This window comes from Podarcis cretensis, assembly GCF_951804945.1.
Source record: "Podarcis cretensis genome assembly, chromosome: 12".
NCBI lineage: Eukaryota > Metazoa > Chordata > Lepidosauria > Squamata > Lacertidae > Podarcis > Podarcis cretensis.
The window spans coordinates 28,473,820-28,491,573 of NC_137181.1; the positions used below are offsets into that span (position 1 = coordinate 28,473,820).

Genomic DNA, 17,754 nt, shown 5'->3' on the forward strand with positions numbered 1-17,754 from the left:
GGACACTTTGGTTGAGAACTGAATACAACAGGCACGTCCAACTTCCAAGAGACTGTGATCAATTCCCACTATAAATAAACTGGCAGTGATCTACCTATTGGATTGATCACAGTTAGTTGCTGAGTTTTTTTGGGGGGGTGGGGAATGACCAGAGTTGATGAGCTTATTTGGGGAGGAATAACCAGAGTTGTTGAGCTTTTTTCACCAAAAGTTTGACCATGATCGACCACAGACACCCCGCGATCAACCGGTAGGTAGATTGCGATCGACCTGTTGGACATGCTGGAATATAAGAATCTTTGCAGCAGAAATTGCAAGCACTGTTGGCAGAATAGCAACATGAGAAATTCTGATTATATTGGGAGTCCTGCATAATAAACCCTAAACCACTTACCCTGATACTTCTTTTCCAAAGGAATTGCAGGAGCTCAAATGGACTGCTTAGCCTTCCCTCTAATAACAGACTCCAGGGGCAACAGAAGTGCAGCCCATAGCACGTCTCCAACAAAAGGCTGGCATCACCATGCTTAAGGGAATACTGAGGTTTGAGAAAGTAATTTTTGAATAAAACTTCTAAAGCAGGAGTGGAGAGTCTGCAGCCCACAAGCCAGCTTTGGCCCGTCATAGGTCCCAGCTTGGCCCACAAGGTTGTTTTCCCCCAACCATGGCCACTTTCCCCATACCTGATGGCAGGTGGGGATGCAGCTGAATCAGCTGCTTATCAGAGTTCACTGCAGGGAACTTGATCGCACAGTCAATCCTTGCAGAAAGTCATCATCCATCCTTCAAAACTCTCACTTCTCCGGATATTGCAATGCATTTCTTCAACTACATAACGCGTACATGTGTGAAGATTCATATACTGTACACACATATATTTGTGAACAACAACATACAAAAAAATCTGTTACAGTGGTGCCTCGCAAGACGAAATTAATCCGTTCCGTGAGGCTCTTCGTCTAGCGGTTTTTTCGTCTTGCGAAGCAAGCCCATTGACAGCTTAGCGGATTAGCGCTATTAGCGGTTTAGCGGCTTTTAGCGGATCAGCTGATAAGCGACTTATCAGTGGATCAGCTGATAAGCGGCTTAGCGCTTAGGAAAAGGGGGGGGAAAGGGAAAAAAACCCCACAGGAACTCGCAAGACATTTTTGTCTTGCGAAGCAAGCCCATAGGGAAATTCGTTTTGCGAAGCGCCTCCAAAACGGAAAACCCTTTCATCTAGCGGGTTTTCCGTCTTGCGAGGCATTCGTCTTGCGGGGCACCATTGAGGAAATTTGCTTAGCAAAAACATGTATAGAGCAAAAATTGGTTCCAGAAATGTGTCTTATTAGGAGACTTTTTCATGAGGCTTGTTTCTTTTATTATTATTATTATTATTATTATTATTATTATTATTGAAAACTGATGTGGAGAACCAAACTTAAGAATGGAAAAACAAGAAACGGAGAGAAACAGAAATGGATATATTCAACTCTCCCTAAGCATGTGACTCTCAAGATTGACTCTTTTCAGTATTGCTGCTGCTCAGTCTTGGGTTATCAGCTGTTCGATGCCCTTCTGTGCAGATCCACTGCGCCACTTGTGTGTGCCAAGTGCCGTACTCGTCCTGGAAGACCTGCCATCTCCTTTGAAGTGGGTCATTTGACGTGGCGCTTAGAAAGACGCGAGCGTAGGGTAGTTTAATGAAATGTGGAATGTGAAAGAACTCACCTGCAGCTGTTCCTACTTGAAGCTACAATTTTCCCCCCACTGATGGTATGTCATAAAGTGTCAGTCCTAATTAGAAACTTTCCTCACTCTAGATTTAATTAATTCAGTTGCACGAGGCTCCGCACGGCTCCTTTTTCCTCCCCTGTGGGATGTGAAAGAAGAAAGAGTACCATCTCGTCTCCCTGCCTCCCTCCTTCATATTAAGAGAAGGGAACAAATGCCCCCCCCTCCAGTTAAATCAGAATGAAGTGCAGGCATTTAAGACATGTTTTTGTTCAGTGCAGCAAGACTTCCATCTGCCAGAAAGCATATTGATTGCTCTTTAAGGGGAACTTGGGAAGCATTTTCCTGGGATACACAGGCATCTGTGTGGAAGAAGTGTGTGTGGTAAACGTAATAGTGTCCGGATGCCCTTATAAATATCTTCTTTGTAACTCCATTCAACAGAACTGCATTCACATTTTGTTCTGGAGTTGAAACATCAGTTCCACTCATGTATTGTTTGAATGTAGGGCAGGAGCAGGGCTGTGTCAAAGTCTGCACATTTAAGCAATTATCTTTATTTGTCTGAGCAATTTATAATAAATCTCTAAGCGGTTTACAAAAACACAATACAGAAAAATCAGTTAAATCTATAAAATCAAACTTTAGTTAAAATGCTTGCTTGCAAAAAAAGAAGTCCTCAGTAGACATCAGAGGTTCAGGGAGGAGGAAAGCCTCTTGTCCCCCAACTGGAAGGGCATTGTGTAAAATTGAGCCCACAATACTAAACACACAGCTCCTGTTGTGTTCAAACTGTGCATCCAAGCGCCGGGGGAGAGGCCTCTTAACAGTGACTCCCCCAAAGAACTCAGTGATTAGGCAGGGATATATGGGATTAGCTGGCTGTTGAGGTATCCTGGACTCAAATTGTTAAGGGCCTTGTAAATTAATACATGAACGTAGAAGCATTGAGTATGGTCATTGGCAAAGGAACCCCTTTGTGTGAGCAGGTGCTTCTGTATAAGGCAGCTTCCTATGTCCCTATATGTTTGGAGTTTTGTGTGTTTGGCTGCTTGCCAGGGACTGCAAAGGGAGGGTATTGCAAAAACACAGGGCATTTGTCAATTGCCCCAGCAAGCCACCAGTCCATTTGGATTGGTTCTCATTCCTTAGAAGAAGCTGCCTCTTAGTGCCCTTGCCTTATTGCTTGATAGCCACATTGTAAATCTTATTTTTCTGTGGTTTCTTTTTGTTTCTCCCCTTCTGCAGACATACAAGTTATTTTCATGGCTTCTGTCTCTTTTGAATATGTATTTTGAAAAGACATAAATGAAAGTATTGCTCTCCCGTTCAAAGAAAAAAAATGGGGGGGGGGGAAGGACTATTGTAATGCCACTTGCATTCAGAAATCTTCAGAATTGTAGCAAACAATGTTCTGAATATTTCACATTGCAGATTTGGATCTGAAGAGCTGAAGAGAGAATTCCTTGCCCCAAGTATAGCTGGAGATGTTGTGGCTTGCTTAGGAGTCAGTGAACCTGGTGCAGGCTCAGATGTTGCAAGTAAGTAAATAGACGATGCTTAGGATTTTTATAAGACGTGTAAGCTGGTGTTCATTTCATCATGTTTTTGGATCTTGTCCTCCAAGTTCCTCAGGGTGACACACACGCAATCCCTCTGCCCCGCACAGACAACACAGAAACTTTAATTTTGCGAGATGGTGATTGGCCCAAGATCACCCAGTAAACTGTGTTTACATTCTCAGTTTCACAAATGTGCAGGAGATTAAGCTGCTAGTTGCTATGCTATAGGGCATGGACGAGTAACCTTTTCTGTCACATTCTCTCCAAGGCAGTCTGTCAAGGGCTACATGCCACTGATAGGTGGAGCCATACTTAAAGTGGGAGGGACCACTGCTTTCCCCTCCCTCTTCCTCCATGTCTAGCGGCTGCAGTGGGGAGAGCAGATCACTCTTGCCAGAGCTGCGACTTACTAGCTTGCAGAGGGCTATTGAAATCACACAAAACTGGGACCTTGGGTATGGAAAGGATTCTCTGCGAGTGGGCTTCCTGAGCTGGTGGCGACAAGGGTTCCTCATCAGGGTTGTGGATCATAATCTTACAGCATTTGGGACACTGCGTGCTGTTACGAAAAAGCTTTGCAGAATGGGCTCTTGGGGGGAAAAGGGCCTAGTGTTTCGCATGATATCGCAATGCAAATGGAAACATGTGGGGCTGCCTCTGAGGTTGGTTCAGAAGCTGTAGTTAGTGCAGAATGCAGTGGCTCAGCTCAGCTCACTAGGGCAGACTATAACCATCGTGTTACACCACTGCTGAAAGAATTGCGCTGGTTGCCAGTTAGCTACTAGAATAGTTCCCGTATGCTGGTGCTGTTACACAAAGCCCTATACAGCCTGAAAAGATTTTTTAGACCCCTTATTTCTGGAACAGGTACACCTAACAACTTCTTTACTTTTGAATAGGCATCAAGACGAAGGCTGTAAGAAAAGGAGATGACTATGTTATAAATGGTGGCAAAATGTGGATTACATCTGGTTGTCAGGCTGATTGGATGTGCTTGCTGGCAAACACTAGTGACGGACCACCTCACAGAAACAAATCTCTTCTGTGTCTGCCGATGAAGCTACCTGGTAATAAAACTGGTGTCTTTGTGAGTGTCTGTGAAGGCACATGAAGCCACCAACTTGCTTAAGCTAAGCAGGTCTGGGTCTGGCCTGTGCCTGGATGGGTGACCGCCTGGGAACTGCAAGTCTGCTGCCTTCAGTTCCATGATGCAACAAAGGCAGGATGCAAATGTAATAAATTATATGGGGAAATGGCAGTAGTACCAAAAATTGGAGGGCTGGAACATCTTCTGTTCTGACCTCCCTAACCTGTCCTTCCATCCTCAAATGAAAACAGTGTTGCCTGGAAATGAGATACTCTCTTAAAGTAATCAATCACATTTGAGAGAGGCTAAATGATATGTCATGGTTTGAAAGTCGCATGGGGGGGGGGTGGGTGGGAAATGAGAAATGGGAATGAAAGGAAAGTAAATATTTTATGCATAGTCTCTACCCCTTCCCTCACCCCAAGCAGCGGAAATGTAAAACCATCTTTCTCTTAGATATGTGTTTGATGTGGTAATTTGTAACCTATTGTAGGAATAGATAAGAAACCCACAGATTTTTATTTTCTTTTTTTAAAAAAACAATACTTGTGAAAACACGGCTTGAAACATCCAAACACACCGCTATCAATCCAGTATGTCTTGGAGAACGGTCACCAAAGCTACAGCCAGGAGATAGAAAGATAGATATATTTCTTTGCTGTATAAACTGTTTTTGTTGCTTAACTTCATTAGGTGACCTGGAAACCTGATGGCCAGAATCCCAACTTTCCACCCATGAACTTAAAACAGTTCATGAAATAGGCTTCACTGCCTTACCTTTTCCCTTTCTGCAACCCCCTCACCTCCCTTCCTACAAATCTGCTCCTGGGAGCTGGAGGCGGCTTGGGAGTGATGTGGGATATGGTGGTGGTCGGGGCTTCAGGTGAAAAGTCCGGTTTGTAGAAATTGCTTCCCCCAGGTACTTTACAGTCGACAAAGGAGCAATTCGGAGTCCAAACCAATGAAAACCCAGAGCCATCACCATCTTTCTTTACAAAATATGGTTGAAACTGGGGTCAGTTTAATATGTCCAAAGACATATACAGTGGTACCTCAGGTTACAGACGCTTCAAGTTACATATGCTTCAGGTTACAGACTCCGCTAACCCAGAAATAGTACCTTGGGTTAAGAACTTAGCTTCAGGATGAGAACAGAAATTGTGCTGCGGCGGTGCGGCAGCAGCGGGAGGCCCCATTAGCTAAAGTGGTGCGTCAGGTTAAGAACAGTTTCAGGTTAAGAACGGACCTCCAGAACGAATTAAGTTCTTAACCCTAGGTACCACTGTATGTAGATTTGAGATTGGCAATGACAATTGAAAAGCACATAGAGCTGAAACTTCCTTCTTCAGCTCTGCGTACTTTTCATGGGAGAAAGAGACAACCACTCTCAGCATCTCATGATTCAGTGAGGCAGCGAAGGGGATCTCAGAGACTTTGTGGACAACTGATGAAGGCCTCCAGGTCAACTTAAGGATAAGTAGATAGTTGTGGTCGATTTCGATGTGAACAGACCATAGTAGGGTTTCCTGCATCAGAGTCACTATGTTTTCTGCATGGGAAAATTACTGTTCTCCCCCCCAGATAAGACTGGAATCTCCATTGTCAGCACTGCCCACAATTTCAGATGAAAATATTTCCATTTATTATTAAAGGACTTTTGTTCCATTAACTGCTCCTTTTCCGTTAAAAGAACAAACCAACAAACTTCTCATGCATCTTCAGGGCTGATCCCTCCCCTCTTCTGCATTGGAGAAGGACAGGTGGGAACCGCAATGAAATGTTGCAGCATGCAGTGGCTCTGTTCATGGTTCCATTAACGCTACCACCCTCCCACAATGGTCTGTCAGCATTCTGTGGCCGTTGAGCACACCCAGTTCTCGTCAGGCTGGCTTTGGAGTTTTCTCCTTCCTCCTTAGGGGTTTTCCCCCCGCCCTCAATATTTTGTGTACTTCTGTGAACCTTGGGTTCCACCCCACCCCTCAAACCTGCCGATATCTTCCCTTGCGTGTGGGTGGTGCTGTTTGGGCTACATAAGTAAACAGCGCCCACTGCCTGAACATACAAATGGAAGGAATGATAATACTGTGCCTGAGATCAATTAAAATTTATGTGAACTGAGTTTATGGACTTCACCAAAATTAAGTCTGGCCATAACAGAGCTAAACTTGCAGCCCGTTTGTTTTTTCTTTTAAAAATGGCCAGTAATCCTGAATTATTTCTTCTTTGTTTTGTTCCTAACCAGGGTGAAATACCTCTCTTAGTTTTTGAACCTTACTGAATCCAGCTGCTTTGATTATCATTCTGTGGACTTTTGTTTCCTTTAGAATTACAAATGTGCGTGCAGTTCTAACCAAGCGGCCTTAGAAACATAACAAATTAGGACTTTGCTACTCAGCCAAGATTCAGAAACTTACTTGAATTTGGAATTTGGAGGATGTTTTCAGTCATGCTGTCGTGTATTCCATGCGTTACTGTGAACTCCACTCTGCTAATGGGCTTAATTACACACGCAAGATTGAAACATTAAGTGGAAGAGCCCTAGAGGCTCATGGGATAAAATGGGGAGGGGGAAACTATGTACACTGCCTCCAGCTCCTTGGGGGAACCCTGGGAGGCTGTTAGCAGCCGGAGTGAACGATGCTGAGCTAGGCAGACCAATGGCTTGACTTGGTCTAAGGCAGCTAGCTTCCATATAGTCCGACACATAGCTGCTTATCCCTGGCATGCCAACACATGGTTAAAAAGAGAAGAAAGCCCAGGATGATTCCGCAGCCTTGTTTTGCTGACTGTTTCAGGTCATGTGACCTTAAAGAAAATAGCATTTATCTATTTCATTCTGACCTCCACCCAGCAAAGAGAACAAAGATGAAATTTCCCCTTCTCTCAACCCACTCCTTCCCATTTTCTCCAAATGCTTTTCTTTTCTTTTTTAAAAGCTCACTTATCCTGGAATGACCTGAGGTTAATTGTTGCGGGTGTTTTGCTCTCAGAACCATATTCTGGATGGGAATGGAGGGTACATTCTCAAGGGTTTAGGTACTTGAATGACGCTCTGAAAGACTGAACAAATTTCATACTAATTCTCTGTAATTTTTTTTTACATGTTTTGTTTCCTTTATTAATCAAGATTCTAACGTTTTACCATAATAAGCAACCTGGACAGTTTTGACATTTTTCACTTTAAAATTCAGCTTACTCTCATTAGGAAGCTGTTCCTGTTTCCAGGATTATGAAAAGCAAGACCTTTTTTAAATCTTGAGAATTCTGATTTGCTGATTAACAACAGCACCACTGCTTTTACAGTTGAGGTAGAAATGGAAGTATTTACCTTATCTTGGGTTTTTTTAAAAACACACAGACACACTTGCATGTGTTCTTAAATTTTAAAATCTTATGTGTTTAAAAAGGAAGACTCTTGGTTATACCTTTAAAAAAGAAAATACCACGGTTGCATTTGGGACTAATTGTTTCCTGTCACTTTTTCCACGAACACTTATTTTTAGGTGTTCACATTGCTAAGAAAATCGACAAGATGGGCATGCGGTCATCCGACACGGCACAAATCTTTTTTGAAGATGTCAGAGTTCCCAGAAAATACCTCATTGGGGAGGAAGGAATGGGCTTTACGTACCAGATGTTGCAATTCCAAGAGGAGCGAATGTGGGGAGTAGCCAACAGTAAGTCCTTTGGGCAGTGATAAAGCCTGTCCCTTACATAACAACTTACAAAATACATTTTAGTGGTAGATCACAGCCATATCTTGATGGGCATTTTGAAAGCCCTTATTTTTGCTGAACACCAAATACTTTGGTATTCGCTGGCAAAGTCACTTTTTTCCTCCCTTCTGCATCCTTGACATTCTGTCTGCAGAAAAATACATAAATGAAAGTTCAACAAGCAGGAGTCCACAAATGGAACAAAAAGTTCTGTTTCTGACTCAGTAAGAGGCAGCTCCCTATGTTCTTATAAGTTAGCGGTTGTAAATTTTCCAGAGGGGCTTTCAGAACTCAGCTGTACATGCTTATTATGAAAAGGACCTCCTAGAAAATGTGTAGAATTTCCTAGCACTTAATCTTACCCTCTGCTTCGCTCAGCACCCAAAACTAAGAAATTAACATTTTTTTCTTTCCTTAACTAGGATTTTTAGTGCATTTGTTATTACCCATATAGCACTGCCATCTGCTTCACAATGCCATTAGGATGGATTAAAAAAAACAAAAACAAAACTCCCTGTTGGAAATGCCATTTTCTTAATTTTATTATAGAGATCACTTTCATATGTTCTTATAATAAGTGCAACAAATTAATGATTGAATTCTGCTTTGTTTCCTTATGGGAAACAAAGTATTATTGGGTTGCTGCCAACCAGCTTCTACTCAGAGCAGACCTATTGAAATTAATAGACCTACTTTAGCCATGCCAATTAATTTCAGTGGGCTTGTTTTGACTATGCATTGCATACAACCCATTTTATTGATTCATATATACTGCCTGATGTCAAGGTAGCATTCAAGCGGTTTGCAAAACATGAAAACCAATTACACAACATTGTTTAAATACAAAACAATTAGAAATACACCAGGCTGTTAAAACAGCATGGCAATTAAAGCAGGAGACTTTCACAAAGAGACCAAGGGAATGCCTGCATTCCAATCTCCGTGTGGGATGGGTGGCGCTGTGGTCGAAACCACTGAGCCTCTTGGGCTTGCTGATCAGGTGGTCGGTGGTTCAAATCCCCGCAATTGAGTGAGCTCCCATTGCTCTGTCCCAGCATCTGCCAACCTAGCAGTCCGAAAGAACACCAGTGCAAGTAGATAAATAGGTACTGCTGCAGCAGGAAGGTAAACGGCATTTCCGTGCGCTCTGCTTTCTGTCACAGTGTTCCACTGTGGACAAACGCTGGCTCCGTCAGCCTGAAAGCGAGATGAGCACCACAACCCCCGTCGCCTTTGACTGGACTTAACCGTCCAGGGGTCCTTTACCTTTTACCACTTGTGCAACTCCCTCCCCACAGAGGTGCCTTTGGCACCTTCATTATATAGCTTCCAGCAAATGCTGAATATACATACCTCTTTATCCTGGCTTTTGACACTTGAGTTGCATATTTTTAGGACACACTTTCTTTTTATTTTCAGGTAGGTAGACGTGTTGGTCTGACGCAGTCAAAATAATATTTTTTATTTATGTTGACCTTTTTATGTTGTTTTAAACCATTTGTTAATATTCATGCAGTCATAGAATTGTAGAGCTGAAAAGGGATCTCAGGGTCATCTAGTCCAACAATGCAGGAATCTCAACACACAGTCCCCCACCCAATTTGAAACCAGACCAGACCCTGCTTAGCTTTGCAAATGTGCCAGCAATTGTACTGCTGCACCGCTAGGAGGACTACTGCGTTATAACATTGTAACCCACCCTGGGATCTTGAGAGCAAAGAGCAGGTAATTAATAATAATAATAATAATTCTAGCAGGGCACACAGGTCTTAAGTATTTTATTCATTTTGAAAATTTATAAACCACTTGATAAAAAATAAAATTATCCAAGGAGTATATAAGTGCAGTTATATATAGAACAGGTACGTCAGTAGAGCATGAGACTTAATCTCAGGGTTATGGGTTCGAGTGCCGCACTGGGCAAGAGATTGTGTTGCAAGGGGGTTGGACTCCATGACCCTCGTGGTCCCTTCCAATTCTACGATTCTATGATTAACATGACAAAAATATACAAACCAATAAAAAGCATATATAATATCAGCCAGACATTTAAGTACAACGTCTGGATAGGTTTTCTGAGACAGAAGTTTCTTCAGCCACTGCGTAGACCAGCAGAGTGAAGGTGCCTGTTTGATGTCAGGAGGGATCCAGGGGACATGGCGCTGCCACAACATCCTGGACAAAGTGAAGCCTGAGTTTGCTAAGTGAGCTGTAAAATAGCAACAAAGCAACTTCAGCTTGAGAAGCTGAATATGTTTTCACATGAATGCTGGGAATAACTATTTTTGGCTACACATTTGTTGTGCGGAAGCAGCAGGGGGAATTGAAAATGGCAGGCAGTGTCAAATGTTCACAGAGGCACAGTAACACTTAAGAGTCATTTTCCTTCAGTGTTACGCTGAGAACTCGTCTAGGACATGAAAACGTCTTAACAAAGGAAGGTTTCCAGTTGCTTTGCAACTAATGGATTCTTAAGCACTAACGCTGAAGATTAAGCTGATTTCTCTCCCTTCTCAACCCTTGAAAACAGTTTTGCCACTGTGATGGTTTATAAAGTGGTGTTTGCTGTGGCTCAGTGGGAATAGGAATTCCTGGGGTGAATTCTTGGTGAACAAAGTACTGTAAGCTCTATTTCGTCGCAATCCAGAGTCCCACAGAAGCTCTAACACACCTGCAAAGCTCTTCACAAGCTTCTCTTCTGTGTCAGAAAACACCTCAAAAATGTCGTCTTCTTGTGTGAAAGGTGGAGCGTTCTGCAAGACTGAAGTGTGAGGAGCAGTTACCATTCTCATGGAGTGATGGACCTATTCACTTTCTACTTTGGGGGGGAGAAGGGGGAATCTTAAGCCAGTAAGAGTCTTGGATATGGGCCTTGCCCCTTGCCATGAGATAAAAGTTACAACCAAACCAGAGTGCAACCACATTTTATTTGAGTATGAAATGTAACTCATGCAATGAAAGAAAAAGGGAGGTTTTTTGGGGTTGCGTGTGCATCTGTGTGTGTGAGGAGTGACAGTGAGAGAGAGAGGTGGGGAGAGAGGAAAAGAAAGGAGTAACAATGTTCAAATAGACACAGTATATCCTGATTCACTTTCCCCACATTAAGAGGGTTGCTTGACAGAAAATATTGGACTCTTCCCAGGTTGAGATTTCTCCTTAGAACTGTTAACAGGTGAACAAGCCTATACGCAGGTGTACATTGGATTCCCCCATCCCCTTGGGTCTCTCAGAGCTGCTAGCATGAGCCATGGGGTGTTAAGTGCCATTTCCAGACAGTAAACACCATAGAGCCCAGTAGGACTTATTTTCAAGGAAACACGTGCTGTAAGTAAATTAATACCTTAGTGATCCATTCTAAGACATATGACATATAATGTCCTTTAAAGCTGTTTCCAAACACTAACTTGTTTGGAGGTCACAAGTTAATCTACCCTGAATTGGTGAATCAGGCTCTCTGTGAATGAACATTATTGTTTGTTGCTTGAGGACTTGCATGAGTGAACGGGTCATCACAGGTGAAACTTTCATTTTTTCCTCTCATCATCTCACCCACAATGCTTTTCAGTGGTCCATTCACAGAAACACCTGTGAAGAAGAGCAATGGAACGATGTGCATGGGTGTGTGAACTAAGTCGGAACGAAGCCATCATTGTTTAACCACAGGCTCTAGAGCCACACACACACACAACCCTTGTCATTAGGGCCACTTCTCCGGTAAAATACAAAGGGTTAGCGTTCATAACCTTTGCGGAAAAGTCATTCATTAAACTCACTTCCTCTTTCATTCTCCAATTCATATAGCTTTGATGCCACTGGAAAATGCGATACAAGAGACGGTTGATTATACTCGCCAGCGTAAGGCATTCAACCAGCCAATACTTCATAACCAAACAGTGCACTTTCGTCTGGCAGAATTAGCGACAGAGGTGGAACTCCTTCGATCTTTACTCTATCGGGCTATTGGTAAGTGGATTGAAGTTTTGCTTCAGATATCTGCTTGACCGGGGAGAGATTCCCACCCTCAACTTTCCAGAGCAGATTTTGAGGGTCCTCGGGAGACTGCAGGCTGGAGGAGAAGGTGAAGTCCTGTTGTGCAAGCCGGAGTCTGTTACATTCATGCAAGACAGTATTGGGGGGAAACCCCCACACTATTTTGTTAGGATTTATCTGCTTGTTGGATCAGATCAAAGGCCCAGCTCATGCAACATCCAGCCAGATGCCTCTGGGAAGCCCACAAGCTGGACATGAGCTCAGTACCACTCTCCCCACCTGTGAATCCCATCTTTGACTCTGGAGGTAATGCATAGCCATTATGGCTAGCAGCCATCGATAGCCTTATCATCCATGGAGACACATTAAGCCACCATCTTGCTGAAGCTAAGCAGGTCTGGCTGTGGTCTCTGCTTGGATTGAACTGCAAGTATGCCGCCTTGGGTTCCATGATGGAAGAAAGACATATAAACTATAAAACCTAACAAAGAAAATATCCATATTGGTATTCTTAAAATGCATTCTTTATGTCTTTTTCTATTATAGCTCTGTATATCTGTGGCAATGATGTGACCAAATTTGCATCCATGGCTAAATTAAAGGCAGGGCGTCTGGCTCGGGAGTTAACAGATAGTTGTCTCCAGTTCTGGGGAGGAATGGGGTTCACTAATGAGGTGCTGGTGAGCAGACTGTACAGGTGAGTGAATACTCTGTGATCAATATATACATAGACATAGAAGAAATAACTTTTGATTTAAATGTTTTGTTTCTTAGAATGCATACCACTGGTAATTTTTTTAATTGCTAAATGAGGTTTAATTCTTTGCGGCAAGGTGTTGTATGCTTGGAGTTAATATAAATATGGGGAAGGTATCTTTATTACGTTATTACATCCATACATCCAACATATTTCTTCACAACCCTGTTTTAACCAGTACATCACAATTTGATATTTTAAGCTCAATTGATGCAATTCAGAAAAGTGTATACACACACATGAGACTCCTCCTAAATAGGCAAGCCACTGTTTAGTTCAAATGTTTATTATTACAGTCAATGGCCAGCATTAAGAAACCAGGGTAAGGAGTACATAGAACATATTATCCATATGTATATAAGAAGGGGGGAAATGAAATAAAACAAAGTAATAAAAGTAGCATAAAATGAATTAAAATGGTCATCAGCATTAAAAAAATTAACAATAGTTCCTGGCATGCGTTGCTTTCTGCAACACAGTACTTTGCCACCCTAAGAGTGATTGATGCATTTTGGTCTGAGAGAAGGAGGACCTAAAAATGCATCTGATTGACCTGGCAGATAAGAGGGGTTCAGTGAAGTTTCAGCAGATCTCCATAAACAGAGCAGTGTGGGAGGACATGGGTTGCCAACTCAACCTCTCCAGAAGCACATGGGCACTTGCAGTCTTGGTAGCTTGCCTCCAGCATTGCTGAGGGAATAGCATTTAGGCATGCCGGAACGAAAGCTCCGCAATGCTTTTTGACCTAGAGTATAGAGAGTTGGCTTATTGAGTGGCTGGAGTGCTCTGTCAGTCAGTGTGGTTGGAGGTTGAACCTAAATTGCGCTGCCATTCAACATCTTACAGTAGGCCGTTTGAGAGCCACTCCAGCCTTTTCATGTCCCAGAGGGATGAGGGAGCCCAGGGATAATCCATATAGCTGGCATTTGTGGGTTGGCTTAACCCATACAGACTGAAAGCCATCCTGAAGGGTGAGTGGGATAGAAAGTGAGCTTCAGGCAAAGTTGAAAATAGCAAGGCAAGCCCCGGCTTTGGCCTTCTGAAGGCTGACCTCGACACAAGGCAGCATTTGGCATGCAGTGGGGTATTTGAAGAATATCCCTCAGAAATTTAGAATGAATTGCCTCCAGGCGCGTAAAACTAGAGTCGGGGCCATCATATAAGAGCTGGGTTAGTGATTTGGCCTGAAACAACCTCATTACATAAATTATTAACTCCTTTGGTATGGTTTTTTTTTTTAAAAAATAAATGGCAGAAGTATTCTTTTGGGCTGTCAGATCAGCGAATTCTGCTTGTGCCTTCCAGTCGCGATTGGCTTGAAAGACTATCTGAAGGACTTTCTTTACCTGTTCTGTCTTAAGTCCATTTATGAGCCAGCTGCAAAGCATCGGTCTTTCAGCAAACCTTTGTTTGCTGTTTAGTTTCAAATGCAAATTGTACTTTTGGGAATTGAAACTCTTTAGCCAAAAGCAATTTATAAAGTTCCAGTTGTATGTGCAAGTATCCGTCTTTGAATCCTGGCCAGGCTGAAGGAGCGGTAGCAGGAATGCTACAGACAGTCCCCTCCCTGACTTTCTATTCTTTCTTTCTGCAAGAATATTTGGTAAATTTCTTAGAAAAACTGTTCTTTGCTTTCCCAAATGAAAGTCAGAGATTGACTTCATTCCTCATCCACCCTTGCCCGCCCGCCCTCACCAGATATACAGTATTACGTAGTCATAGAACGAACTACATTTTATTTTTCTGGGGACATGGAAAGCTTTTCGATAAATGCTGCTACTTTTGCTCAGACTTTATGACTGTTGTCAATGACGTTGTCACTTAACCTCACTCCCTGGTGATGTTTCTGCTGCACAGCCTTTAGTAAGCGTCTGACGCATAGGTCAGTTTGCATTACTACAGCCATCATATCCCATAGCATCTGGCTGCTGTGTTTGGGCTGCAAGTTGCTTCATAGAGGAATACTTTAGTCAGGCACCATGCAAGTCCGTCAGCTGTCTTATTCTTGGATCAACCTTTCCAAATTGCTCTCGGCTATGGAAACATTTTTCCCCTAGTGCTGTGGAAGAATTAATTTACAAAAAGTCTGCTTACCTCAATTGCCATGCTCTGGGATTTCTGTTTATCAACTTCCTTCTCTGTGTCACTCTTTTTACTTATACAAGAGTTTTCATGGAATATCTTGGCTATGTGATTGTACAAATGGACACATTGTTTGTGGGTATGTGTCACTTACCACAAGTGCACATTTTTTAAAAATATTGTGTTTCTCATGCAAGTAGTTTAGAAATCCCACTTGCTTGGACAAATTAATTTGACCAGCTACTGTAGTTATTTCAACCCACATACTTCAACGCAGCAGTTCTTTCATATGGGAGGAGGCAAGCATATATTGTCCCATTGGGTGAATATATTCAGTTGGTAAGTTTTCCCATTCACTTCAAAGACTAGGCGGCCACCATGGGCACAGAGGGTTAAATATTCAGAGCTTTTCCCTGAGGAACACAGGAACCTGCCATATACCAAGTCAGACTATAGGTCCATCCTGTTCAGTATTGTCTACACTGACGGGGCAAAGGCTCTCCAGGATTTCAGACAGGAAATTGCTAGCTCTACCTGGAGATACTCGGGGATCTTCTGCATGCAGAGCATACCACTGAGACACAGTCCTTCCCCATGCTTGTAAGAAATTAAAGCAAGAGGAGGGATCTGCAAGAAAAAGTTGTGGAATGCTCTTGTCAAGCATTCCAACCAGCCATGCCCTTTCCCTAGAAAAATGAGGGCTGACTGTGTAGTCGCTTTTTGACTACATGATACTGAGGATCGACTGAAGAGTTTCCATTTCCAAAGAGTCAATTTGCATTTTAAACTAAACAGTGACTTATTGGCTCATTAATTTAATTGGGCAGAAGGTAACTTCTTTCAGAACCTAACATTCTATGCAGTAATAAGAACACCCAACTGCAGTTGTGTTTAAAAGTTGCCAGATGGGACAATCTTCGTTTTGCCATTGTTATGTTTGCTTTGTTTTTCCTTCGCAGAGACTCTAGATTGCTCTCCATAGGAGCTGGTGCTGATGAGGTCATGCTTTCCATTATATGCAAGTACATGGACATCTTACCAAAGAAGTAACTCCCAGGACTCCTGTTGATCTCTGTTTACATTTCAGTAAGCTGAATTGGGTAGATTCTGTGAGGAAAAAATATCCAAAAGATCTGTTCTAAGAGTTACTTACCTTGAATGTTCTTAACATTCATGTTGCTGGGATTGTGCCTTATATGGTAATAACATACCTAATCATTGCCAGAAACACATGCAACCTTATTTTACCTCAAATATTATATGGCATGACCTATACTCACTCTCTGGTTGGGCAGAGATGGACTATTTCTCTGGCTATTCTTACAAAGCTAAAACATTTTAAATACGTCACAAAAGCCAGAGCTTTGAGCAGTAGCTTCTGGTGAAAGGTTGTTTTTTCTGGGCCTGCTTTTAATTGCTGTAGAAGTGCAATTGTTTCTTATTTGCTTTTAAATTCCATATAATAGAAGAACCTCATCATGTGTCAAGAGAAACTTCAAATACCAATAGAGTTTCTTAAATGTCTGTGTGAATCCTCTCTGCTCCAAGGGAGGCTTCTGGCAATTCCTCAATTGGAATAACAAAGTATTGATTGCACACCTTTGTGTGCACAGCACATATCTAGGCTGCTCCAGAGTAATTGTTTAGGTTTATTGTTAGCGTAGCTGTTTTCAGCAAGGAGACAATTAAAATGGGTAATTCACAGAACATGTTTCAAAGCAAACCCCCTAAAATTCCATCTGGTTGGCTAAATTAGTGTAATTTGTTAACACATCTGACAATCAAGAAGTGGTAATTGACTTTGCAATAAGTTGCAAACACTGACTCGGTACTAAGCTGAATAAAAAATATTTTTAAATTTTGAAGAACTGGCTCGTACTATTTATTTTGTCTAAAGCAAAAACAAAGCCTTACCCATCTGGACAGTGCAAGAGTGAGGCATGCAGTTTACATTTATGACAGACGATTCAGATCCTGAAACAGTTCACAAATGATGGGCTTTCATAATAATAACTTTCACCCCTCACAATACGCATTGCACATTGCTATCTTAAGGCTTACCTGCTTTAAAAGGACTTGTTTTGATCTCTTGCCCCTTTTGTGGCCATGTGACTGGCCTTCATCAGGCTAGACGGACGGGGGTAGTAGCCATGGTAGGAAATATCCCTTTGCCCCCCTCAGTTTGCTATTTAGTTGCCCTACTCTCAAGCCTACTAAATCCTAAGTCTGGAGCTCCTGGGCAAAAGGGACTGAAGCAGCAACACACAGTTAGTCTGTCTCACCCGCTCGGCTTGTCAGAGTCGGAAGGACTGGCTAGAGAAGAGAAAAAAGGGGCAAGAACTATAGTCACAATAGAACGAGTGCCCAGGTGCCCAATATTCTAATGATCAAACAAACACTCAGTCAAGAAGTGGGAGGTCTCTGGACTTGCCTACCCAACTCCAAGTCTTACCGCTGTGACAGCTCGATACCAAGAGTTTTAAATTCATGTTATTTTCTCTACCACAGAACTGTTTTTAAAATATATTTATTGAGTTTTATGATTGCAAAACAAGAACGATGCATCAATTCATTCATTCATTAAAAAAAATTAGTGATGAAATAACGTTGGAAGAAAGAGTAAGATCAAATTTTCTGTTCTTATAAACTGTAGGTGAGGCAGCAGTTTTAGGATTTAAAAAAATATTTAACAAACAGTTCAACATGAGTGTCAAATTCTAGATTTATGTATGTTTTTTCTTCCCCAGGTGGCTTTCTCCAACCTCAACCCCAGCCACCCACATTTTTTTTTGAAGTGGGTTTTAAGCCAGCATCGTTTAATATTAAGCACTTGGGTGATTTTTAACA

At 42.2% G+C, this 17,754-nt stretch overlaps 1 protein-coding gene across 1 annotated transcript in view; it reads left to right on the forward strand.

Annotated features, from left to right (window-relative positions):
• LOC307200082 (putative acyl-CoA dehydrogenase 6) overlaps positions 1-16,775 on the forward strand; it is a 51,214-nt gene extending 34,439 nt beyond the window's left edge. The window contains exons 4-9 of the mRNA XM_079948455.1: positions 3,148-3,254; positions 4,175-4,342; positions 7,866-8,039; positions 11,880-12,041; positions 12,615-12,765; positions 15,867-16,775. Of these exons, the coding sequence (XP_079804581.1) occupies positions 3,148-3,254; positions 4,175-4,342; positions 7,866-8,039; positions 11,880-12,041; positions 12,615-12,765; positions 15,867-15,957 (853 nt within the window). The 3' untranslated portion in view covers positions 15,958-16,775. The remainder of the gene's footprint in view (positions 1-3,147; positions 3,255-4,174; positions 4,343-7,865; positions 8,040-11,879; positions 12,042-12,614; positions 12,766-15,866) is intronic.
• The last annotated feature ends 979 nt before the right edge of the window (positions 16,776-17,754 follow it).